General features: G+C 46.1%; 1 protein-coding gene across 1 annotated transcript in view; it reads left to right on the top strand.

Moving 5' to 3' along the window:
• The window catches only part of LOC147718127 (lymphocyte antigen 6E-like), a 48742-nt gene that overhangs the window by 8615 nt on the left and 14537 nt on the right, over positions 1–25590 (top strand). The window contains exon 2 of the mRNA XM_086919198.1: positions 19327–19443. Coding sequence (XP_086775324.1) covers positions 19327–19443 — 117 coding nt within the window. The remainder of the gene's footprint in view (positions 1–19326; positions 19444–25590) is intronic.

Genomic DNA, 25590 nt, shown 5'->3' with positions numbered 1-25590 from the left:
CTACACTGTATGACATTGTAGGACACGCCACTCAGCTATACGACTCAGCGTCCCAGTTTACGACACTCTCCTCCACTGTATGACAGTGAATGACTCTCTACTCGATAACACTTCACTCAACAACACTCTGATGAGCACAACACTCTATAACATTACACTGTAGGACAATCCAGTCTACGACAGGCCACTCCACTCTATGACGCTCCACTATACTGTATGACATAGCACATCACTCTATGCCACTCCACTTTCCAAAACTGTACCCCACTGTATGCCCCTCTCCTCCACTGCATGACACTCCACTCTATGACACTATTCTATATGAGACTCTTTGCCACTCTACTATACGGCACTCCACTCAACAACATTCCACTGTATGACTTACTAAGCCAATATACTCCACTCCATGTCTACACTATACAACACTCTACTCCACTCTATGCCACTTTACAATCCCCTACTCAATGACAGTCCCAGATACTCTACTTCACTCCAGTAGACAACGCTCAAATCTACTGTACAACATGCCACTCCACTGTAAAATGCACCACTCTACTGTACCCTACACCACTATATGACACCCCACGCCACTCTGCTGTGTAATACTTTCCACTGTATGCTATGCCACTACAGTCCAGTCCACTCCACTCCACTCTATGACACTAGTTTGGACGACACTCCCCTCTACTGTACTGTACGGTACTCCATTTCACAACACTTCACTCAATGACACTTAACTCTAAGATGTAAAACATATTTTTATTAAAAAATTAGACCTATTAAAATTCAATTAAAAGAAAGCTAAGGTTATGGATACGTTATTGTTAGCAAAACTGTATTTATTATTTCTATGCAAACCCAAATTAAACAATACAAACATTAGAAATTATAAAGTTATAGTTATAACTTAAATTTATAATCACATCACCTTCAAATTAGTATAAAGCACATACCTCTATACACATTGTGGTCACCTCACTGCCCACACTACATTAACTGTAACTCATACCTTTTTCATGCACTGGGTATACCATGTGGAATCATAGCATTTAAAACAACACTTATGACACCTCAAATGGCATCATTTGTGAGAACACAGTGTATGGCAGAGTGGCGAGTTTTCATTAATGTAGTGTGGTGAGTGAGGTGACAACAGTTGTATGGAGTTGTGCAACGTACAGTAACTTGAAGGTAGTGATCGAATTATATAAATTTAAGTTATAACTATAACTTTAGAATTTCTACTGTTTGTCTAGCATAAATTGGGTTTATATATACCTTGCAGAATGGACACATTTTCAACATCAGAGGTATGTGGTCAGACAGTCTATGAGCAAGTGCCCCTCCCTTTTATGGATAAGTAGCACACATAATATTCACTGAAGGATTTCATACCGGATTTTCTATGTTGCTTATTTGTAGTGTGTAGTATTTTCTAATCCACGTTAAAAAAAGTTTTGTTTTGTAACAATTATACAGGGTCATATAGGGTGCACAGCAGCAGTGTCCTCTAAGAGAGCTGGGCTGCTGAGGAGAGCACCTTGAACCTTGAATGTGTTCATATACCACACCAGTGCAAGTCCACATGAGGAGCCTCCTGTACCATGAATGTGTTAATATACCACACCAGTGCATGTCCACGTGAGGAGCCTCCTGTACCTTGAATGTGTTAATACATCACACCAGTGCAAGTCCATGTGAAGAGCCTCATGTACCTTGAATGTGTTAATATATCACAACAGTGCAAGTCCGCGTGAGGAGCCTCCTGTACCTTGCATGTTTTAATACATCACACCAGTGCATGTCCACGTGAGGAGCCTCCTGTACCTTGAATGTGTTAATACATCACACCAGTGCAAGTCCACATGAGGAGCCTCCTGTACCTTGCATGTGTTAATACATCACACCAGTGCAAGTCCACGTGAGGAGCCTCCTGTACCTTGCATGTGTTAATACATCACACCAGTGCAAGTCCACGTGAGGAGGCACCTTTACCTTGCATGTGTTAATACATCACACCAGTGCAAGTCCACGTGAGGAGCCTCCTGTACCTTGAATGTGTAAATACAGCACACCAGTGCAAGTCCACCTGAGGAGCCTCCTGTACCTCGCATGTGTTAATACAGCACACCAGTGCAAGTCCACGTGAGGAGCCTCCTGTACCTTGCATTTATTAATGTACCACACCTGTGCAAGTCCACATGAGGAGCCTCCTAAACCTTGCATGTGTTAGTACATCACACCAGTGCAAGTCCACATGAAGAGCCTCCTGTACCTTGAATGTGTTAATACATCATACCAGGGCACGTCCACGTGAGGAGCCTCCTGTACCTTGCATGTGTTAATACATCACACCAGTGCAAGTCCACGTGAGGAGCCTCCTGTACCTTGAATGTGTTAATACATCACACCAGTGCAAGTCCACATGAGGAGCCTCCTGTACCTTGAATGTGTTATTACAGCACACCAGTGCAAGTCCACATGAGGAGCCTCCTGTACCTTGCATGTGTTAATACAGCACACCAGTGCAAGTCCGCGTTAAGAGCCTCCTGTACCTTGAATGTGTAAATGTACCACACCTGTGCAAGTCCACGTGAGGAGCCTCCTGTACCTTGCATGTGTTAATACAACACACCAGTGCAAGTCCACGTGAAGAGCCTCCTGTACCTTGAATGTGTTAATGTACCACACCTGTGCAAGTCCACAGGAGGAGCCTCCTGTACCTTGCATTTATTAATGTACCACACCTGTGCAAGTCCACATGAGGAGCCTCCTAAACCTTGCATGTGTTAATACATCACACAAGGGCAAGTCAACGGGAGGAGCCTCCTGTACCTTGCATGTGTTAATACATCACACCAGTGAAAGTGCGCGTGAAGAGCCTCCTGTACCTTGCATGTGTTAATACAGCACACCAGTGCAAGTCCACGTGAGGAGCCTCCTGTACTTTGCATGTGTTAATACATCAACCAGTGCAAGTCCACGTGAAGAGCCTCCTGTACCTTGCATGTGTTAATACAACAACCAGTGCAAGTCCACGTGAAGAGCCTCCTGTACATTGTATGTGTTAATACATCACACCAGTGCAAGTCCACGTGAAGAGCCTCCTGTACCTTGCATGTGTTAATACAGCACACCAGTGCAAGTCCACGTGAGTAGCCTCCTGTACCTTGCATGTGTTAATACATCACACAAGGGCAAGTCAACGGGAGGAGCCTCCTGTACCTTGCATGTGTTAATACATCACACCAGTGAAAGTGCGCGTGAAGAGCCTCCTGTACATTGTATGTGTTAATACATCACACCAGTGCAAGTCCACGTGAAGAGCCTCCTGTACCTTGCATGTGTTAATACAGCACACCAGTGCAAGTCCACGTGAAGAGCCTCCTGTACCTTGAATGTGTTAATGTACCACACCTGTGCAAGTCCACGTGAGGAGCCTCCTGTACCTTGCATATGTTAGTACAGCACACCAGTGCAAGTCCACGTGAAGAGCCTCCTGTAACTTGTATGTGTTAATGTACCACACCTGTGCAAGCCCACATGAGGAGCCTCCTGTACCTTGCATGTGCTAATACATCACACCAGTGCAAGTCCACATGAGGAGCCTCCTGTACCTTGCATGTGTTAATACATCACACCCGTGCAAGTCCACATGAGGAGCCTCTTGCTCCTTGCATGTGTTACTACACGACACCAGTGCAAGTCCACGTGAAGAGCCTCCTGTACCTTGAATGTGTTAATGTACCACACCTGTGCAAGTCCACGTGAGGAGCCTCCTGTACCTTGCATGTGTTAATATAGCACACCAGTGCAAGTCCACGTGAAGAGCCTCCTGCACCTTGAATGTATTAATGTACCACACCTGTGCAAGTCCACATGAGGAGCCTCCTGTACCTTGCATGTGTTAATACATCACACCAGTGCAAGTCAATGTGAAGAGCCTCCTGTACCTTGAATGTGTGTGTATGTGTGTATTGGCATTTATATAGCGCACTACTTACCCGTAGGGTCCCAAGGCGCTTCGACCGCTGCGAAACCCTTCCTGGCTTCCCTGAGAGATGGTCCCTTAATGGGTATCTCCAGGGTGAGACCAGGCATCCCCGGCGGTCTGGTGGGGCCGTTAGTGAAGATGAGGCAAGCTAATGCCCAGAGTTGCCGAGTGTGATCGCTGATCAGAGTGGGCACCGAGGCGAGAGAATTATCGAGTCCGCTGACCCTGGTCCAGAAACCTGCCGCGCCGGGAATCGAACCCTGGTCCCGGGCCGTCCTCTGCTCTCGGGTCTGCCGCCTCTAACCAGTGAGCCACACTACTTCACATACTATACACACACTAATGTGTTAATACAGCACACCAGTGCAAGTCCACGTGAGGAGCCTCCTGTACCTTGCATGTGTTAATACATCACACCAGTGCAAGTCCACGTGAAGAGCCTCCTGTACCTTGCATGTGTTAATACAGCACACCAGTGCAAGTCCACGTGAAGAGCCTCCTGTACCTTGAATCTGTTAATGTACCACACCTGTGCAAGTCCACGTGAGGAGCCTCCTGTACCTTGCATGTGTTAGTACAGCACACCAGTGCAAGTCCACATGAAGAGCCTCCTGTAACTTGTATGTGTTAATGTACCACACCTGTGCAAGCCCACATGAGGAGCCTCCTGTACCTTGCATGTGCTAATACATCACACCAGTGCAAGTCCACATGAGGAGCCTCCTGTACCTTGCATGTGTTAATACATCACACCTGTGCAAGTCTACATGAGGAGCCTCTTGCTCCTTGCATGTGTTACTACACGACACCAGTGCAAGTCCACGTGAAGAGCCTCCTGTACCTTGAATGTGTTAATGTACCACACCTGTGCAAGTCCACGTGAGGAGCCTCCTGTACCTTGCATGTGTTAATACAGCACACCAGTGCAAGTCCACGTGAAGAGCCTCCTGCACCTCGAATGTATTAATGTACCACACCTGTGCAAGTCCACATGAGGAGCCTCCTGTACCTTGCATGTGTTAATACATCACACCAGTGCAAGTCAATGTGAAGAGCCTCCTGTACCTTGAATGTGTGTGTATGTGTGTATTGGCATTTATATAGCGCACTACTTACCCGTAGGGTCCCAAGGCGCTTCGACCGCTGCGAAACCCTTCCTGGCATCCCTGAGAGATGGTCCCTTAATGGGTATCTCCAGGGTGAGACCAGGCATCCCCGGCGGTCTGGTGGGGCCGTTAGTGAAGATGAGGCAAGCTAATGCCCAGAGTTGCCGAGTGTGATCGCTGATCAGAGTGGGCACCGAGGCGAGAGAATTATTGAGTCTGCTGACCCTGGTCCAGAAACCTGCCGCGCCGGGAATCGAACCCTGGTCCCGGGCCGTCCTCTGCTCTCGGGTCTGCCGCCTCTAACCAGTGAGCCACACTACTTCACATACTATACACACACTAATGTGTTAATACAGCACACCAGTGCAAGTCCACATGAGGAGCCTCCTGTACCTTGCATGTGTTAATACATCACACCAGTGCAAGTACACGTGAAGAGCCTCATGTACCTTGAATGTGTTAATACAGCAAACCAGTGCAAGTCCACGTGAGGAGCCTCCTGTACCTTGCATGTTTTAATACATCACACCAGTGCAAGTCCACGTGAATAGCCTCCTGTACCTTGCATGTGTTAATATATCACACCAGTGCAAGTCCACGTGAAGAGCCTCCTGTACCTTGCATGTGTTAATATATCAACCAGTGCAAGTCCATGTGAGGAGCCTCCTGTACCTTGCATGTGTAAATACATCAACCAGTGCAAGTCCACGTGAAGAGCCTCCTGTACCTTGCATGTTTTAATACATCAACCCAGTGCAAGTCCACGTGAATAGCCTCCTGTACCTTGCATGTGTAAATACATCAACCAGTGCAAGTCCACGTGAAGAGCCTCCCAAACCCAGATCCAATTAGATGAATGGTCCACAAGCTTTAACCACCTTTATAACTCCTTTCAGGGCAAATAAGCTTTGTAGACTTCTTTTTGGATTGGCTTCAGCAGACAGTTTTTTTCAGCACCTCTTGAATAACATATTGGAAGGCATATTGGAGGGTGTGGGTGGTATTTTCCTAAATCTTTGCCTGAGCATAATCACACTTTTTAAACTATTTTCACAAAATTTAAAGAATTTGGGATTACTCTTCCTACAGATAAATGCACATTTGTGGCAGAAATCATTGACAACCTAGGATACACTATCACTGCCAAAGGTATATCTCCACAATTTTCATTGACTGAAGCTTTTAGAGATGTAGATCCACCCAGTGACAAAGATACACTTGGCGCCAGTCTCTGGCTAAGTGAATGCTACTCAAGGTTTCTGCAGTGCTATGCTTTTGTTGTGCAGCCCTTGAGAATTGTACTCAAGAAAGGAGTGAAGTATATCAGGCCTGATGATGTGCAAAAAGCTTTTCAGAAAGTAAAGAATCACATTATTTCAGCCACAGCTTCAACTCCATTTTTAGAGGACAGAAAATAAATGTTTAGTAACTGTTGATGCCAGTGAAGTGGGATTAGGGGCTGTGTTTTCACAATTATGACATGACAGAGAAAACACCATTCCCTTTGCCTCTTGTTCTCTCAGTGGTGCGGAAACCAATCACAGCACCATTGAACGAGATCTATTGGAATGCTGTCGCGCAGTGGAAAGGTTCAAGACTTTCATTTGGGGTTCATACTTTGATCTATTGACAGATCACAAACCATTGTTCCACCGGTTAAGTGGCAAAGGTTCAGGGAAAGCATCTTTACAATTTGTCAGATTGCTTTAAAAGCTGCAAGAATTAAATTTTACTCTGAAATACATACCTGGTGGGGAAAACAAGACTGGACTGTCTCTACAGGTTGCCCATCAGAGGTGAAGAATTCAACACCCTTCAAGAGAATGACAATGTGATTGCATTCATAGAGGACTAGCTTAACCGTCGCACGTTGCTGCGATCGCAGAAGGAAGGAAATTCAAGGAAACTCGTTATGATAACATTAAATTTACATTGTATCATTGTTATTGAAACGTATTCATTTTATTTTTTAAAACATTTCTAAGTGTGGCTTGAGCAGTGCTTCCCCGATTGGCTTCCAATCTTGATTCTGGTTGCTTGTTCATTTGAGAAGAACGGGCTTGAGCAGTGCGTACTCGATCGGCTTCCAATCTTGATTCTCGTTGCTCGTTTGTTTGAGAATTACGGGCTTGAGCAGTTTGTATTCGAACAGCTTCTAATCTTGCTTCCCCTTGCTCGTCTGTTTCTGAAGCTTGTAATGCCTTTTTCTTTCGTGCTTCGGATGTAAATTGACCAATCGATTTCCATTTGGGGGTCATAACTGTCGACGATGCTCGCAAATTCGCTGTCTATTTCAGTATTGGAAATATTATGAGGGCCGATTTTTAAACATTTGTTTTTACAGAAACCTTCGCGGGAGTGTACTCAACAACTTCCCAAAGTTTCATGCCGATTGGATGAATGGTGCAGTAATGCATAAAGGACAAACAGACAGACAGACATACGTTCGTTTTTATATATTTAGATATACTGGGGAACGAAGGGGTGATCACACATAAACAGTGGTTAGATGCTTCCAAACCGGATACCACATTACAGTCTGTTTTCAAATTCATAAAAGGAGGTTGGTCTACGGAAAGAAATGTTGACACCTCTTTGAGACCTTTTGTACAGGTTTCGGAGGACCAAACAGTTTTCGAAGGGGTGCTAGTACGTAGTCATGTGTGTGTTCCTCCTGTGACTAACACAGATATTATTACCAAGGCACACAAGGGTCATTTAGGGGTCAGTAGCACATTCAAATATATAAAACAATTTTACTGGTGGCTTGCATTGGGAGCTCAAGTTCCTACGTTTCTTGAAAATGGTGCTACCTGCTTGATATTTGGTAAGCACTGGGAAGTAAAGGAGTTGCCTATTCATAGGGTCCCTCTACCGGAGGAAGCTTGGCAGAAAGTGCCACTTGACTTTGCAGATCCATATGAGCTATTGCCTATTAACAAAAGCTACATCATGGTTTTAAATGAATATTTTCAAACATTGGTTTATTTTGGTTTTACCTATGTTCCCAACACTAGCTATAATCACATTTTTTTAAAATAAGTTTTGATGTACAAACTGCATACAAAGGAATTGTTAAACAACAGCACCCACTTTACATCAGCGACCATGAAGGACTTTGAGGGTGTTCACATTACTCAGAGTTGTGCTTTTCTCACCTTCTGCGATACAGAAAGGGGGTGGTGATGAACAGAGTGTCTGAATTAAGCAGACCACTCTTACCCAGTCCAAAGATCAGGGCTTGATCCATCACCGTTATTTATCTCACTGCCCCATCCCAGCTCAGAACCTGGCTATATGCAAATTAGTCTGTCCCTGGCCCAGTGCATCATGGGAACAGGGCAGACCAAACTACCAAGCCAATTCTTCACCAGAAAGGAGACAAGCTACCGGGGACCGGTTTCTGGCATTTCAGCCTCTTCGGCCCGGCTTGCTTGAATCCTGATGGAGCAGTGAGAAAGGGACTCATGTCTGAGTATACCCTGCCACACCTATAGTGGCCAAAAACGATACAGAAAGGGGGTGGTGATGAACAGAGTGTCTGAATTAAGCAGACCACTCTTACCCAGTCCAAAGATCAGGGCTTGATCCATCACCGTTATTTATCTCACTGCCCCATCCCAGCTCAGAACCTGGCTATATGCAAATTAGTCTGTCCCTGGCCCAGTGCATCATGGGAACAGGGCAGACCAAACTACCAAGCCAATTCTTCACCAGAAAGGAGACAAGCTACCGGGGACCGGTTTCTGGCATTTCAGCCTCTTCGGCCCGGCTTGCTTGAATCCTGATGGAGCAGTGAGAAAGGGACTCATGTCTGAGTATACCCTGCCACACCTATAGTGGCCAAAAACGATACAGAAAGGGGGTGGTGATGAACAGAGTGTCTGAATTAAGCAGACCACTCTTACCCAGTCCAAAGATCAGGGCTTGATCCATCACCGTTATTTATCTCACTGCCCCATCCCAGCTCAGAACCTGGCTATATGCAAATTAGTCTGTCCCTGGCCCAGTGCATCATGGGAACAGGGCAGACCAAACTACCAAGCCAATTCTTCACCAGAAAGGAGACAAGCTACCGGGGACCGGTTTCTGGCATTTCAGCCTCTTCGGCCCGGCTTGCTTGAATCCTGATGGAGCAGTAAGAAAGGGACTCATGTCTGAGTATACCCTGCCACACCTATAGTGGCCAAAAACGATACAGAAAGGGGGTGGTGATGAACAGAGTGTCTGAATTAAGCAGACCACTCTTACCCAGTCCAAAGATCAGGGCTTGATCCATCACCGTTATTTATCTCACTGCCCCATCCCAGCTCAGAACCTGGCTATATGCAAATTAGTCTGTCCCTGGCCCAGTGCATCATGGGAACAGGGCAGACCAAACTACCAAGCCAATTCTTCACCAGAAAGGAGACAAGCTACCGGGGACCGGTTTCTGGCATTTCAGCCTCTTCGGCCCGGCTTGCTTGAATCCTGATGGAGCAGTGAGAAAGGGACTCATGTCTGAGTATACCCTGCCACACCTATAGTGGCCAAAAACGATACAGAAAGGGGGTGGTGATGAACAGAGTGTCTGAATTAAGCAGACCACTCTTACCCAGTCCAAAGATCAGGGCTTGATCCATCACCGTTATTTATCTCACTGCCCCATCCCAGCTCAGAACCTGGCTATATGCAAATTAGTCTGTCCCTGGCCCAGTGCATCATGGGAACAGGGCAGACCAAACTACCAAGCCAATTCTTCACCAGAAAGGAGACAAGCTACCGGGGACCGGTTTCTGGCATTTCAGCCTCTTCGGCCCGGCTTGCTTGAATCCTGATGGAGCAGTGAGAAAGGGACTCATGTCTGAGTATACCCTGCCACACCTATAGTGGCCAAAAACGATACAGAAAGGGGGTGGTGATGAACAGAGTGTCTGAATTAAGCAGACCACTCTTACCCAGTCCAAAGATCAGGGCTTGATCCATCACCGTTATTTATCTCACTGCCCCATCCCAGCTCAGAACCTGGCTATATGCAAATTAGTCTGTCCCTGGCCCAGTGCATCATGGGAACAGGGCAGACCAAACTACCAAGCCAATTCTTCACCAGAAAGGAGACAAGCTACCGGGGACCGGTTTCTGGCATTTCAGCCTCTTCGGTCCGGCTTGCTTGAATCCTGATGGAGCAGTGAGAAAGGGACTCATGTCTGAGTATACCCTGCCACACCTATAGTGGCCAAAAACGATACAGAAAGGGGGTGGTGATGAACAGAGTGTCTGAATTAAGCAGACCACTCTTACCCAGTCCAAAGGTCCCTTGCTCATTGCACCATCAGGATTCAAGCAAGCCGGGCCGAAGACGGCTGAAATGCCAGAAACCGGTCCCCGGTAGCTTGTTTCCTTCCCAGTGTAAGAATTGGCTTTTGTAGTTTGGTTTGCCCTGTTCCCATCATGCACTGGGACAGGAACAGACTAATTTGCATACAGCCAGGTTCTGAAACTGGGATGGTGCAGTGAGCTAAAAAACGGTGTTGGATCTAGCCCTGATCTCTTGACTGGGTGAGAGTATTCTGTTTAATTCAGAGACTCTGTCCCTCACCACCCCTTTTTGTAAATATTTTTGTCCACCCTAAGCGTGGAAGGGTATACTCAGATGTGAGTCCCTTGCTCATTGCACCATCAGGATTCAAGCAAGCCGGGCCGAAGACGGCTGAAATGCCAGAAACCGGTCCCCGGTAGCTTGTTTCCTTCCCAGTGTAAGAATTGGCTTTTGTAGTTTGGTTTGCCCTGTTCCCATCATGCACTGGGACAGGAACAGACTAATTTGCATACAGCCAGGTTCTGAAACTGGGATGGTGCAGTGAGCTAAAAAACGGTGTTGGATCTAGCCCTGATCTCTTGACTGGGTGAGAGTATTCTGTTTAATTCAGAGACTCTGTCCCTCACCACCCCTTTTTGTAAATATTTTTGTCCACCCTAAGCGTGGAAGGGTATACTCAGATGTGAGTCCCTTGCTCATTGCACCATCAGGATTCAAGCAAGCCGGGCCGAAGACGGCTGAAATGCCAGAAACCGGTCCCCGGTAGCTTGTTTCCTTCCCAGTGTAAGAATTGGCTTTTGTAGTTTGGTTTGCCCTGTTCCCATCATGCACTGGGACAGGAACAGACTAATTTGCATACAGCCAGGTTCTGAAACTGGGATGGTGCAGTGAGCTAAAAAACGGTGTTGGATCTAGCCCTGATCTCTTGACTGGGTGAGAGTATTCTGTTTAATTCAGAGACTCTGTCCCTCACCACCCCTTTTTGTAAATATTTTTGTCCACCCTAAGCGTGGAAGGGTATACTCAGATGTGAGTCCCTTGCTCATTGCACCATCAGGATTCAAGCAAGCCGGGCCGAAGACGGCTGAAATGCCAGAAACCGGTCCCCGGTAGCTTGTTTCCTTCCCAGTGTAAGAATTGGCTTTTGTAGTTTGGTTTGCCCTGTTCCCATCATGCACTGGGACAGGAACAGACTAATTTGCAAACAGCCAGGTTCTGAAACTGGGATGGTGCAGTGAGCTAAAAAACGGTGTTGGATCTAGCCCTGATCTCTTGACTGGGTGAGAGTATTCTGTTTAATTCAGAGACTCTGTCCCTCACCACCCCTTTTTGTAAATATTTTTGTCCACCCTAAGCGTGGAAGGGTATACTCAGATGTGAGTCCCTTGCTCATTGCACCATCAGGATTCAAGCAAGCCGGGCCGAAGACGGCTGAAATGCCAGAAACCGGTCCCCGGTAGCTTGTTTCCTTCCCAGTGTAAGAATTGGCTTTTGTAGTTTGGTTTGCCCTGTTCCCATCATGCACTGGGACAGGAACAGACTAATTTGCATACAGCCAGGTTCTGAAACTGGGATGGTGCAGTGAGCTAAAAAACGGTGTTGGATCTAGCCCTGATCTCTTGACTGGGTGAGAGTATTCTGTTTAATTCAGAGACTCTGTCCCTCACCACCCCTTTTTGTAAATATTTTTGTCCACCCTAAGCGTGGAAGGGTATACTCAGATGTGAGTCCCTTGCTCATTGCACCATCAGGATTCAAGCAAGCCGGGCCGAAGACGGCTAAAATGCCAGAAACCGGTCCCCGGTAGCTTGTTTCCTTCCCAGTGTAAGAATTGGCTTTTGTAGTTTGGTTTGCCCTGTTCCCATCATGCACTGGGACAGGAACAGACTAATTTGCATACAGCCAGGTTCTGAAACTGGGATGGTGCAGTGAGCTAAAAAACGGTGTTGGATCTAGCCCTGATCTCTTGACTGGGTGAGAGTATTCTGTTTAATTCAGAGACTCTGTCCCTCACCACCCCTTTTTGTAAATATTTTTGTCCACCCTAAGCGTGGAAGGGTATACTCAGATGTGAGTCCCTTGCTCATTGCACCATCAGGATTCAAGCAAGCCGGGCCGAAGACGGCTGAAATGCCAGAAACCGGTCCCCGGTAGCTTGTTTCCTTCCCAGTGTAAGAATTGGCTTTTGTAGTTTGGTTTGCCCTGTTCCCATCATGCACTGGGACAGGAACAGACTAATTTTCATACAGCCAGGTTCTGAAACTGGGATGGTGCAGTGAGCTAAAAAACGGTGTTGGATCTAGCCCTGATCTCTTGACTGGGTGAGAGTATTCTGTTTAATTCAGAGACTCTGTCCCTCACCACCCCTTTTTGTAAATATTTTTGTCCACCCTAAGCGTGGAAGGGTATACTCAGATGTGAGTCCCTTGCTCATTGCACCATCAGGATTCAAGCAAGCCGGGCCGAAGACGGCTGAAATGCCAGAAACCGGTCCCCGGTAGCTTGTTTCCTTCCCAGTGTAAGAATTGGCTTTTGTAGTTTGGTTTGCCCTGTTCCCATCATGCACTGGGACAGGAACAGACTAATTTGCATACAGCCAGGTTCTGAAACTGGGATGGTGCAGTGAGCTAAAAAACAGTGTTGGATCTAGCCCTGATCTCTTGACTGGGTGAGAGTATTCTGTTTAATTCAGAGACTCTGTCCCTCACCACCCCTTTTTGTAAATATTTCTCACCTTCTGACAATGGTTTGGGTAAAAGCTTGAATAGATTCTCAAAAGGGGGTGAGGTAAAAACATTTCTCAGGGAGAAATATTGGTCCTTTCTCATACCTCGACACAGTACAAAAGGTATGTCTCCATTTATGATGTATTTTAGCACTAAAGATGCCACCCCACTTTTTTCCGTTAGCCCTTAGTTATAGGCAACACATCAATTCTAGTTAGATATGTTAGGTATTTTATTTACCTTTGTTTTCAAATCTTTATTTTGAAAAAATCGTGAATTCACATGACAGAGAAGGAACACTGCATGTATAACATATATATACATCAACTGAAATGTACATCAACTTAAACACAACATTTATCAAGAGAAGGAAAAATCATGAAGTAGAAAATACATTGGCTATACACAACAAAACATCTATACCAGTTTCAGACTGTTCAGAAAAGGCAAGTCAAATTTACAAGCCTCAATAACCATCAATGATTGAAGTCTTAGGAACAGTATTGGACAAAGTCACAGTTAAAAGGAGATATCACAATACATAAATGCTATGAGTCAAGGGCTATCAATGTTGGTGATTTTTATCTCCTTTCATGCCGACGCGTTTCGAACTCCAAACAGTAGTTATGGGTTCTCTTCAGGGCCTTGTCACTTCTGTCTGTATGTGTGTAAGAGAAAGGGAACACTGTGTAAGTGTCAATTCCTGTGGCCTCATTTTATTATCCCGCTTTTGGTATCCTATATTTAAATACCATGTTACCTTAATAGTAGCCTTAGTTGTCCTATGGCTGTTTCTGCATCTTTTGGGGCTGCAGTCTGAAGGAAATTAAAATCAATTGTCATTTTAGAGTAAGGCTCAGTACTCGCCCTACGGTAACCTCTTACCAAAACACTGCGAGACGTACCTTTAACTGTTTGTATGGTCCGTGTATGGGCTCTCCCTATGATGCGGTGATGCTTTTGTCCTAGGGGGAAGGCAGGGGTGGGGTTACTATTGTTGTGCTCATATCGTAATTCCCCTTGAAGTGTTGGATTATTGAAACAATCCTACCTTATTTATGGGCACCGCGGGCTTAGGGAGCCACTAACTCCATTGTCAACTTTGTGCGCTCGGGTTCTGTTTAGGCGAACCTCGTAGTTATTCCCGTTATGTTTTCTTGTGTCACGCACTGTTCAAAAGGTAAAAAAAGGGGGGGTGGGGTTTTTATCCCTGTTTCAAAAACCAGTATTTCATTCAGATGCCTCGAACCCTCTTATGGCTCACCTCGTTCTTTGCGACTTGCTCTCGCTAAAGCTCCGTTCACTATGAAAGGCGGCGGCCCGGTTACCTGGTAACTAATGACGGTCCCAGGCCCGTAGGTGTTCTGGGATATGTAGTTTATGGATGACGGGAGTGCGCCAACTCTGGACTTCCACCTGTGGATTAATGGCAGACACCGTGACATTAAGTTCTCACTGGAGTCGAGCAATGAAAAGATGACATTTCTAGACCTTGAAATAAGTTGCATGGATGGGCATTTGAAGTCTTCTCTTTTCCGAAAAAAGACGGACAAAAATACTATCCTTCACCACCGAAGTGCACATCCAAGAAGTTTGAGAGATAATCTGCCCTACGGGCAGTTGCTTCGGATTCGAAGAAACTGCTCGGAGGTGACAGAATATGAGAAACACGCAACTCGTTTTTGCGAAGAGATGAGGAATCGGGGGTACCCTAAGAAATTACTAAACAACTCTAAGAAAAGAGCACACTACACCCCTCGGGAGTGCTTACTTGAGGGAACGGCGAAACAAGACATGGACCGGTTGGTATGTGTGACAACCTTTGGACCAGACACACATAGAGTAAGGCAAATGGTCCTGAGAAACTGGCACCTGCTAGAAGGACTTGAATGCTCCTTTCCGCGACCGTTGTTCGCATACAAGAAAAACAAAAGCATTGGTCAGAATGTTATCAGAGCTGATGTGTTAACTCCCAAGCCCAAAAGTGACCTATTATCACTATGGGGCCTTAAGCCAATTGAAGGGCACCACAAGTGTGGGAATTGCATATCATGTGACTCCACAATTGAAGGGTCTGAGTTTGAACACAGGGGAGTCAAATGTAAAAATGCCAGTTTCTCAAATTGCAAGACACGAAATGTGGTTTATGCAATCATCTGCGCCTGCCAGAAGATGTATATAGGGAAAACAACCCAACAAGTTAATAGCCGGGTCACTCAACACAGATCAAGAATCAAAAGGAAAGTTGCGAGCGCTCCCATGGTCCAACACTTCCTGGATTTAAACCACAGTGAAATGAACTTTAAATGGACTGTGCTCTGGACAATAGCGCCAACAGGCAATAAAGGTCCAATTGATATTGAAGAAACACTTCTTAGGAAAGAGGCATACCTGATTTTAAAATTCAATAGTACACAAAATGGATTAAACTCACTCTCCGAAGTGTCTAGATTGTAGTGCCACAATTGTGTGGGGCTCCACGGGGGGTGTGACGGCCCCCTTGACTGAAGGGTATAACATTGGGGAAGCTAAGTGCAACAGCGATGTTCCCGCAACGTGCACGACTTCGCGCACTCCCGTCATCCATAAACTACATATCCCAGAACACCTACGGGCCCGGGACCGTCATTAGTTACCAGGTAACCGGGCCGCCGCCTTCCATAGTGAACGGAGCTTTAGCGAGAGCAAGTCGCAAAGAACGAGGTGAGCCATAAGAGGGTTCGAGGCATCTGAATGAAATACTGGTTTTTGAAACAGGGATAAACCCCCCCCCCTTTTTTTACCTTTTGAACAGTGCGTGACACAAGAAAACATAACGGGAATAACTACGAGGTTCGCCTAAACAGAACCCGAGCGCACAAAGTTGACAATGGAGTTAGCGGCTCCCTAAGCCTGCGGTGCCCGTAAATAAGGTAGGATTGTTTAAATAATCCAACACTTCAAGTGGAATTACGATATGAGCACAACAATAGTAACCCCACCCCTGCCTTCCCCCTAGGTCAAAAGCATCACTGCATCATAGGGAGAGCCCATACACGGACCATACAAACAGTTAAAGGTACGTCTCGCAGTGTTTTGGTAAGAGGTTACCGTAGGGCGAGTACTGAGCCTTACTCTAAAATGACAATTGATTTTAATTTCCTTCAGACTGCATCCCCAAAAGATGCAGAAACAGCCATAGGACAACTAAGGCTACTATTAAGGTAACATGGTATTTAAATATAGGATACCAAAAGCGGAATAATAAAATGAGGCCACAGGAATTGACACTTACACAGTGTTCCCTTTCTCTTACACACATACAGACAGAAGTGACAAGGCCCTGAAGAGAACCCATAACTACTGTTTGGAGTTCGAAACGCGTCGGCATGAAAGGAGATAAAAATCACCAACATTGATAGCCCTTGACTCATAGCATTTATGTATTGTGATATCTCCTTTTAACTGTGACTTTGTCCAATACTGTTCCTAAGACTTCAATCATTGATGGTTATTGAGGCTTGTAAATTTGACTTGCCTTTTCTGAACAGTCTGAAACTGGTATAGATGTTTTGTTGTGTATAGCCAATGTATTTTCTACTTTATGATTTTTCCTTCTCTTGATAAATGTTGTGTTTAAGTTGATGTACATTTCAGTTGATGTATATATATGTTATACATGCAGTGTTCCTTCTCTGTCATGTGAATTCACGATTTTTTCAAAATAAAGATTTGAAAACAAAGGTAAATAAAATACCTAACATATCTAACCAGAATTGATGTGTTGCCTATAACTAAGGGCTAACGGAAAAAAGTGGGGTGGCATCTTTAGTGCTAAAATACTTATATGTAAGGTCCAGCCTTCCCCATTTCTTAAGGACCTAACTCCTTTTACCCTAAAAAAATCCATTCATGATGTGACACATAGATTTCCAAGGGCTGCCGTTTGTCTTGACTGGGTGAGAGAGGTAAGCAAAAAGAACACACCTGACTTTCAAACTATTGCAGAGTTATAGCACTGCAAAGTCAGATTGAAGAAAGTCACTTTTTCCCATACAAAAAGGGATGCACTGGCGGTGCAGGAGGCTGGCCCCTTAGTACTTCTAAAGGACAAAGGGTGGTAGAGTAAGAGAGATATGGTTAAGATTAAAAAGGAAGCCACAATTCAAGCTGTGCAAGGCTATGATGGCAACAATTCCTCTTCTGAAATTACTTTGTGGGAAACAAATCAAAATCATTCAATTGACTGTCAAGGGTCATCTCAGAATGATAATGCAAATGATGTGTTTCTTACTTAAAGACAACCTGGTACAGACATGTTTGCTGAACACTAATGATTGCATTACATCTCATGATGCCATAGCTGCACCAACATTACCATGCCTTCTAAATGTAAGGATTACTATATGTCTTACAGAGATGTATATACTATGCTGTTATGCTCATTGTTGATATTACTACTTCAATATATGTATTTATATATACATAAAATTTTTTCATACATATGGCTTTTTTTCTAGAAAGGAAAGGTGTTGTTCTACAAAACTTTGCTTTAATGTATACAATGCACAGTACCTTTAATAACTTGTTTATTAGCTAGTGAGCTCCTACTTTGCAGGGCAAACTCACTTGTCAAAAGTAAATGCATTCTGGATATGTTAGCCTGTTATTTGGATTGAAAATGAATAGTGGAGGGATAGAAGAGGGAAGGGTCTAGATTGACTCCTTTCATTTTTTGGGGAGTTCATAGCAGTAGGGGGGTTTGGGATGAGTGAAGGGGAGATGAAGGGGGAAGATTCCATTGTAAGGGTTTAGAAAGACTTGTTTGTGAGATCTGAATAGTAACATGATGCAAGGAGGAGTACAGGAGGGAAGACTCTAGAAAGGGTCATTTCGGGGACCATAGTAGCAGTATGGGTTTTGGGATGAATGAGAGAGTGGTGTTAATACATCACATGAGTGCAGACTCACATAGGAGCATCCTGTATCTTGAATATGCTAATATATCATATCATTACAGGCTCTTATGAGGAGCATCCTGTATATTGATTATGTTAATATATTGCTTCAGTGCAGCTCATAAGAGGAGTGCCCTGTACCATGAAAGTGTGATACATCACATTAGGGCAGGTCTGCTTCTAAAGCACCCTGTACCATGAATGTGTTAGTACATCTCATCAGTGCATGTCTGCATGTGAGTCTCCTGTACATTGAATGTGTTAATACATCTCATCAATGCACGTCCGTATGTGGAACCTTCTGTACCTTGAATGTGTTCATACGAATGTATTATCATACCACGCAAAACAATACAACGCAGAATTTTACATTGCAGTTTTGACAATGCAAGTTGTTACATCGACATGCGTTGGAGAGCGCTGGACTTAGAAATAGTGTGAATTACTATTCCAACTCCAGTCTACATACAGTAGGGAAGGTGTTGGAATAGTAATTCACACTATTCCTTAGTCGAGTGCGCCCTCCAGTGCAAGTCAACGTAATGACTTGCGGTGTTAAAACCACAATGTAACCATTACGCGTTGTAATGGTTGCGTGGAAAAGGATGTTTCCCGTTCATAAAAACTCATCAGTGCAGGCTTACAGGAGGAGCCTCCTATACCTTTAATGTGTTATTACATCACACCAGTGCAGGTTCGTATGTGGAGCCTTCTGTACCTTAAATGTGTTAAAACATCTCATCATCGCAGGTTCGCATAGGGAGCCTCCTATACCTTGAATGTGTTAATACAGCTCATCAGTGCAGGTCCATATGTGGAACCGTCTGTACCTTGAATGTGTTCATACATTTCATCAGTGCAGATTTACATGAGTAGCACCCTCTACCTTGGATGTGTTAGTATATCACATCAGTGAAGGTTCACATGAGAACTGCCCTGTACATTGAATGAATGAATGCATAACATCAGTGCAGGGCCACATATGGCGCCTCTTGTACCTTGAATGTGTTACTACATCACATCAGTGAAGGTTCACATGAGCACCAACCTCGGTATCTTTCTTATCTAGAGGCCGAGAGGGTGCTGTACCTTCTTCAGGATAAGCCTGTTCTATGATAGAGCAAAAGCTTATCCCATATATGCAGGAGATTAATGGGTTATTAATAAAAAAACAACTTGAGGATAGACTGCATGGAACCTGAGGGGGTATCATGAGCATGACTTTACTATTTTTATATTTTTTGTTTTTGTTTTCCCCTTTCAGCCCATTCTTTGCAGTGTTACACATGCAGGAATGCACCCAACAGTACGGCCTGCAACACCATCACAAACTGCTCTATACCTGCAAGCGGGTTCTGCATGAAAGTCGTGGACAAAGGAGGTAACCCGGCCAGAGTATGGCATACAAACGTTGTAAATTATAAATACCTGGAATTTCACTTTTTAATTAAGCAAATTCAAAATGGTGCCAGGTACATGACAAGAGATACAATGGCATCTAAGACATATCTCAAAGGTCTCATAAGGGTCATTGCACTTGAGATATCCTATCTCTTTATGTGTTTTTGAGACCAGGCCTGGGGAAATTCTAATTATGACTTATTTAAAAGTCAGAAAATTCAAGGATTTAGCAGCCCGCAAAAATGATGAAATTACTCAAAGTTATGCAATAGACCAGTTGGTGTGATCTTTTTTTTACTTGAGCTTGCATCTCCAGATATTAGCGTTGCATGACGCTCTCTCAAGCATTTGTAACATGAGATGACCGCTCGGATAAAACACAATGCTCCAAGATGCAGTCAAAAAACATATCAGTGCAAAAGTGTCTTTTGGTGAAATTTTAATGAATTTTAACAAGATGTACCTGGAAAGATCAGATGGGATTTTAGCCTGCCTTAGCATAGAAGAGTGTTTCCGTATGTGGATGTGTTTAAGTCGTCGGCGTGTATATGTGTTCTTGAATATATCAATGTATATGTGTTTTTATATGCATCTATTTGTGTGTGTCTGTGCATCTGTTGTGCTTCCATATTCCTGTGATTGTGTCTGGGTGTGCACCTTTGTCTATCCATGTATTTGTATGTGAATGGGTTTGTGATTTTTGTGCAAGTGAGCACACAAAATGTTTGCATGGCGCTTTTCTATATTTGAGCAGCACTGGGATCCATCTGAAGACTTCCTCACTTCTCTTCTACATGAACAGCAGCAATGACCTCCTCGAAGTTTCAGTCTCTTTCATTGCTCAAGGTGCACTGCAGTAAAGGGCATTCCAAAGCCTCCATCTCTTCTCTGTGCTAGACGTACAGCAGCAATGGGCTCCTCGAAGCCTCCATTTCTTCTCTCTGCTAGATGTACAGCAGCAATGGGCTCCTCGAAGCCTCCATCTCTTCTCTGTGCTAGACGTACAGCAGCAATGGGCTCCTTGAAGCCTCCATCTCTTCTCTGTGCTAGATGTACAGCAGCAATGGGCTCCTCGAAGCCTCCATCTCTTCTCTGTGCTAGACGTACAGCAGCAATGGGCTCCTTGAAGCCTCCATCTCTTCTCTGTGCTAGATGTACAGTAGCACCGGGCTCCTCGAGGCCTCCATCTCTTCTCTGTGCTAGATGAACAGCAGCAATGGGCTCCTTGAAGCCTCCAACTCTTCTCTGTGCTAGACGTACAGCAGCAATGGGCTCCTTGAAGCCTCCATCTCTTCTCTGTGCTAGATGTACAGCAGCAACAGGCTCCTTGAAGCCTCAATCTCTTCTCTGTGCTAGACGTACAGCAGCAATGGGCTCCTCGAAGCCTCCATCTCTTCTCTGTGCTAGATGTACAGCAGCAATGGGCTCCGCGAAGCCTCCATATTTTCTCTGTGCTAGATGTAAAGCAGCAATGGGCTCCTCGAAGCCTCAATCTCTTCTCTCTGCTAGACGTACAGCAGCAATGGGCTCCTTGAAGCCTCCATCTCTTCTCTGTGCTAAACGTACAGGAGCACTGGGCTCCTCAAAGCCTCAATCTCTTCTCTGTGCTAGACGTACAGCAGCAATGGGCTCCTCGAAGCCTCCATCTCTTCTTTGTGCTAGATGTACAGCAGCAATGGGCTCCTCGAAGCCTCCATCTCTTCTCTGTGCTAGATGTACAGCAGCAATGGTCTCCTCTGAAGCCTCTATCTCTTCTCTGTGCTAGATGTACAGCAGCAATGGGCTCCTTGAAGCCTCACTCTTGTCTCTGTGCTAGATGTACAGCAGCAATGGGCTCCTTGAAGCCTCCATCTCTTCTCTGTGCTAGATGTACAGCAGCAATGGTCTCCTCCGAAGCCTCTATCTCTTCTCTGTGCTAGATGTACAGCAGCAATGGGCTCCTTGAAGCCTCACTCTTGTCTCTGTGCTAGATGTACAGCAGCAATGGGCTCCTTGAAGCCTCCATCTCTTCTCTGTGCTAGATGTACAGCAGCACCGGGCTCCTCGAAGCCTCCATCTCTTCTCTGTGCTAGATGTACAGCAGTGATGGGCTCCTCGAAGCCTCCATCTCTTCTCTGTGCTAGATGTACAGCAGCAGTGGGCTCCTCGAAGCCTCCATCTCTTCTCTGTGCAAGATGGACAGCAGTGATGCGCTCCTCGAAGCCTCCATCTCTTCTCTGTGCTAGATGTACAGCAGTGATGGGCTCCTCGAAGACTCTGTCTCTTCTCTGTGCTAGATGTACAGCAGCAATGGGCTCCTCAAAGCCTCCGTCTCTTCTGTGTTAGATGTACAGCAGCAACGGGCTCCTCGAAGCCTCCATCTCTTCTCTGTGCTAGATGGACAGCAGCAATGGGCTCCTCGAAGCCTCCATCTCTTCTCTGTGCTAGATGGACAGCATCAATGGGCTCCTCGAAGCCTCCATTTCTTCTCTGTGCTAGATGTACAGCAGCAATGGTCTCCTCGAAGCCTCCATCTCTTCTCTGTGCTAGATGTATAGCTGCAATGGGCTCCTTGAAGCCTCCATCTCTTCTCTGTGCTAGATGTATAGCAGCAATTGGCTCATCGAAGCCTCCATCTCTTCTCTGTGCTAGATGGACAGCATCAATGGGCTCCTTGAAGCCTCCATCTCTTCTCTGTGCTAGATGTATAGCAGCAATGGGCTCCTCGAAGCCTCCATCTCTTCTCTGTGCTAGATGTATAGCAGAAATTGGCTCATCAAAGCCTCCATCTCTTCTCTGTGCTAGATGTACAGCAGTAATTGTCTCCTTGAAGCCTCCATCTCTACTCTGTGCTAGATGTACAGCAGCAATGGGCTCCTCGAAGCCTCCATCTCTTCTCTGTGCTAGATGTATAGCTGCAATGGGCTCCTTTGAGCCTCCATCTCTTCTCTGTGCTAGATGTATAGCAGCAATTGGCTCATCGAAGCCTCCATCTCTTCTCTGTGCTAGATGGACAGCATCAATGGGCTCCTTGAAGCCTCCATCTCTTCTCTGTGCTAGATGTATAGCAGCAATGGGCTCCTCGAAGCCTCCATCTCTTCTCTGTGCTAGATGGACAGCATCAATGGGCTCCTCGAAGCCTCCATTTCTTCTCTGTGCTAGATGTACAGCAGCAATGGTCTCCTCGAAGCCTCCATCTCTTCTCTGTGCTAGATGTATAGCTGCAATGGGCTCCTCGAAGCCTCCATCTCTTCTCTGTGCTAGATGTATAGCAGCAATTGGCTCATTGAAGCCTCCATCTCTTCTATGTGCTTGATGGACAGCAGTAATGGGCTTCTTGAAGCCTCCATCTCTTCTCTGTGCTAGATGTACAGCAGCAATGGGCTCCTCGAAGCCTCCATCTCTTCTCTGTGCTAGATGTACAGCAGCAATGGGCTCCTTGAAGCCTCCATCTCTTCTCTGTGCTAGATGTACAGCAGCAATGGGCTCCTCGAAGCCTCCATCTCTTCTCTGTGCTAGATGTACAGCTGCAATGGGCTCAGCGAAGCCTCCATCTCTTCTCTCTGCTAGATGTACAGCAGCAATGGGCTCCTTGAAGCCTCCATCTCTTCTCTGTGCTAGATGTACAGCAGCAATGGGCTCCTCGAAGCCTCCATCTCTTCTCTGTGCTAGATGTACAGCAGCAATGGGCTCCTCGAAGCCTCCATCTCTTCTCTGTGCTAGATGTACAGAAGCAATGGGCTCCTCGAAGCCTCCATATCTTCTCTGTGCTGGATGTACAGCAGTAATGGGCTCCTTGAAGCCTCCATCTCTTCTCTGTGCTAGATGTACAGCTGCAATGGGCTCAGCGAAGCCTCCATCTCTTCTCTCTGCTAGATGTACAGCAGCAATGGGCTCCTTGAAGCCTCCATCTCTTCTCTGTGCTAGATGTACAGCAGCAATGGGCTCCTCGAAGCCTCCATCTCTTCTCTGTGCTAGATGTACAGCCGCAATGGGCTCCTCGAAGCCTCCATCTCTTCTCTGTGCTAGATGTACAGAAGCAATGGGCTCCTCGAAGCCTCCATATCTTCTCTGTGCTAGATGTACAGCAGCAATGGGCTCCTCGAAGCCTCCATCTCTTCTCTGTGCTAGATGGACAGCAGCACTGGGCTCCTTGAAGCCTCCATCTCTTCTTTGTGCTAGATGGACAGCAGCACTGGGCTCCTTGAAGCCTCCATCTCTTCTCTGTGCTAGATGGACAGCAGCACTGGGCTCCTTGAAGCCTCCATCTCTTCTCTGTGCTAGATGTATAGCAGCAATGGGCTCCTCGAAGCCTCCATCTCTTCTCTGTGCTAGACGTACAGCAGCAATGGGAACCTCGAGGCCTCCATCTCGTCTCTGTGCTAGATGTACAGCAGCACTGGTCTCCCCAAAGCCTCCATCTCTTCTCTGTGCCAAATGTACAGCAGCAATGGGCTCCTCGAAGCCTCCATCTCTTCTCTGTGCTAGATGTACAGCAGCAATGGGCTCCTCGAAGCCTCCATCTCTTCTCTGTGCTAGATGTACAGCAGCGAAGGGCTCCTCGAAGCCTCCATCTCTTCTCTGTGCTAGACATACAGCAGCAATGGGCTCCTCGAAGCCTCCATCTCTTCTCTGTGCTAGATGTACAGCAGCACCGGGCTCCTCGAAGCCTCCATCTCTTCTCTGTGCTAGATGTACAGCAGTGATGGGCTCCTCGAAGCCTCCATCTCTTCTCTGTGCTAGATGTACAGCAGCAATGGGCTCCTCGAAGCCTCCATCTCTACTCTGTGCTAGATGTACAGCAGCAATGGGCTCCTCGAAGCCTCCATCTCTTCTCTGTGCTAGATGTATAGCAGCAATGGGCTCCTCGAAGCCTCCATCTCTTCTCTGTGCAAGATGTATAGCAGCAATGGGCTCCTCGAAGCCTCCATCTCTTCTCTGTGCTAGATGGACAGCAGCAATGGGCTCCTTAAAGCCTCCATCTCTTCTCTGTGCTAGATGTACAGTAGCAATGGGCTCATCGAAGCCTCTCTCTCGTCTCTGTGCTAGATGGACAGCAGCAATGGGCTCCTCGAAGCCTCCATCTCTTCTCTATGCTAAATGTATAGCAGCAATGGGCTCCTCGAAGCCTCTATATCTTCTCAGTGCTAGATGTACAGCAGCAATGGGCTCCTCGAAGCCTTCATCTCTTCTCTTTGCTAGATGTACAGCAGCAATGGGCTCCTCGAAGCCTCCATCTCTTCTCTGTGCTAGATGTATAGCAGCAATGGGCTCCTCGAAGCCTCTATCTCTTCTCAGTGCTAGATGTACAGCAGCAATGGGCTCCTCGAAGCCTCCATCTCTTCTCTGTGCTAGATGTACAGCAGCAATGGGCTCCTCGAAGCCTCCATCTCTTCTCTATGCTAGACGTACAGCAGCAATGGGCTCCTCGAAGCCTCCAGCTCTTCTCTGTGCTAGATGTACAGCAGCACCGGGCTCCTTGAAGCCTCCATCTCTTCTCTGTGCTAGATTAACAGCAGCAATGGGCTCATCGAAGCCTCCATCTCTTCTCTGTGCTAGATGTACAGCAGCAATGGGCTCCTCCAAGCCTCCATCTCTTCTCTGTGCTAGATTGACAGCAGCAATGGGCTCCTCGAAGCCTCCATCTCTTCTCTGTGCTAGATGGACAGCAGCAATGGGCTCCTCGAAGCCTCCATCTCTTCTCTGTGCTAGATGTACAGCAGCAATGGGCTCCTAGGAGCCTCCATCTCTTCTCTGTGCTAGATGAACAGCAGCAATGGGCTCCTTGAAGCCTCCATCCCTTCTCTGTGCTAGATGTACAGCAGCAATGGTTTCCTCGAAGCCTCCATCTCTTCTCTGTGCTAGATGTACAGCAGCAATGGGCTCCTCGAAGCCTCCATCTCTTCTCTGTGCTAGATGTACAGCAGCAATGGGCTCCTTTGAAACCTCTGTCTTTCTCCGTGCTAGATGTACAGCAGTAACAATCTGTTCAGAAGCCTCCATCTCTTCTCTGTGCTAGATGGACAGCAGCAATGGACTTCTCAAAGCCTCCATCTCTTCTCTGTGCTAGATGTACAGCAGCAATGGGCTCCTTGAAGCCTCCATCTCTTCTCTCTGCTAGATGTACAGCAGCAATTGGCTCCTTGAA

This window comes from Lissotriton vulgaris, chromosome 4_2, assembly GCF_964263255.1.
Source record: "Lissotriton vulgaris chromosome 4_2, aLisVul1.2, whole genome shotgun sequence".
NCBI lineage: Eukaryota > Metazoa > Chordata > Amphibia > Caudata > Salamandridae > Lissotriton > Lissotriton vulgaris.
This window is presented reverse-complemented; position numbering and strand designations above follow the sequence as displayed.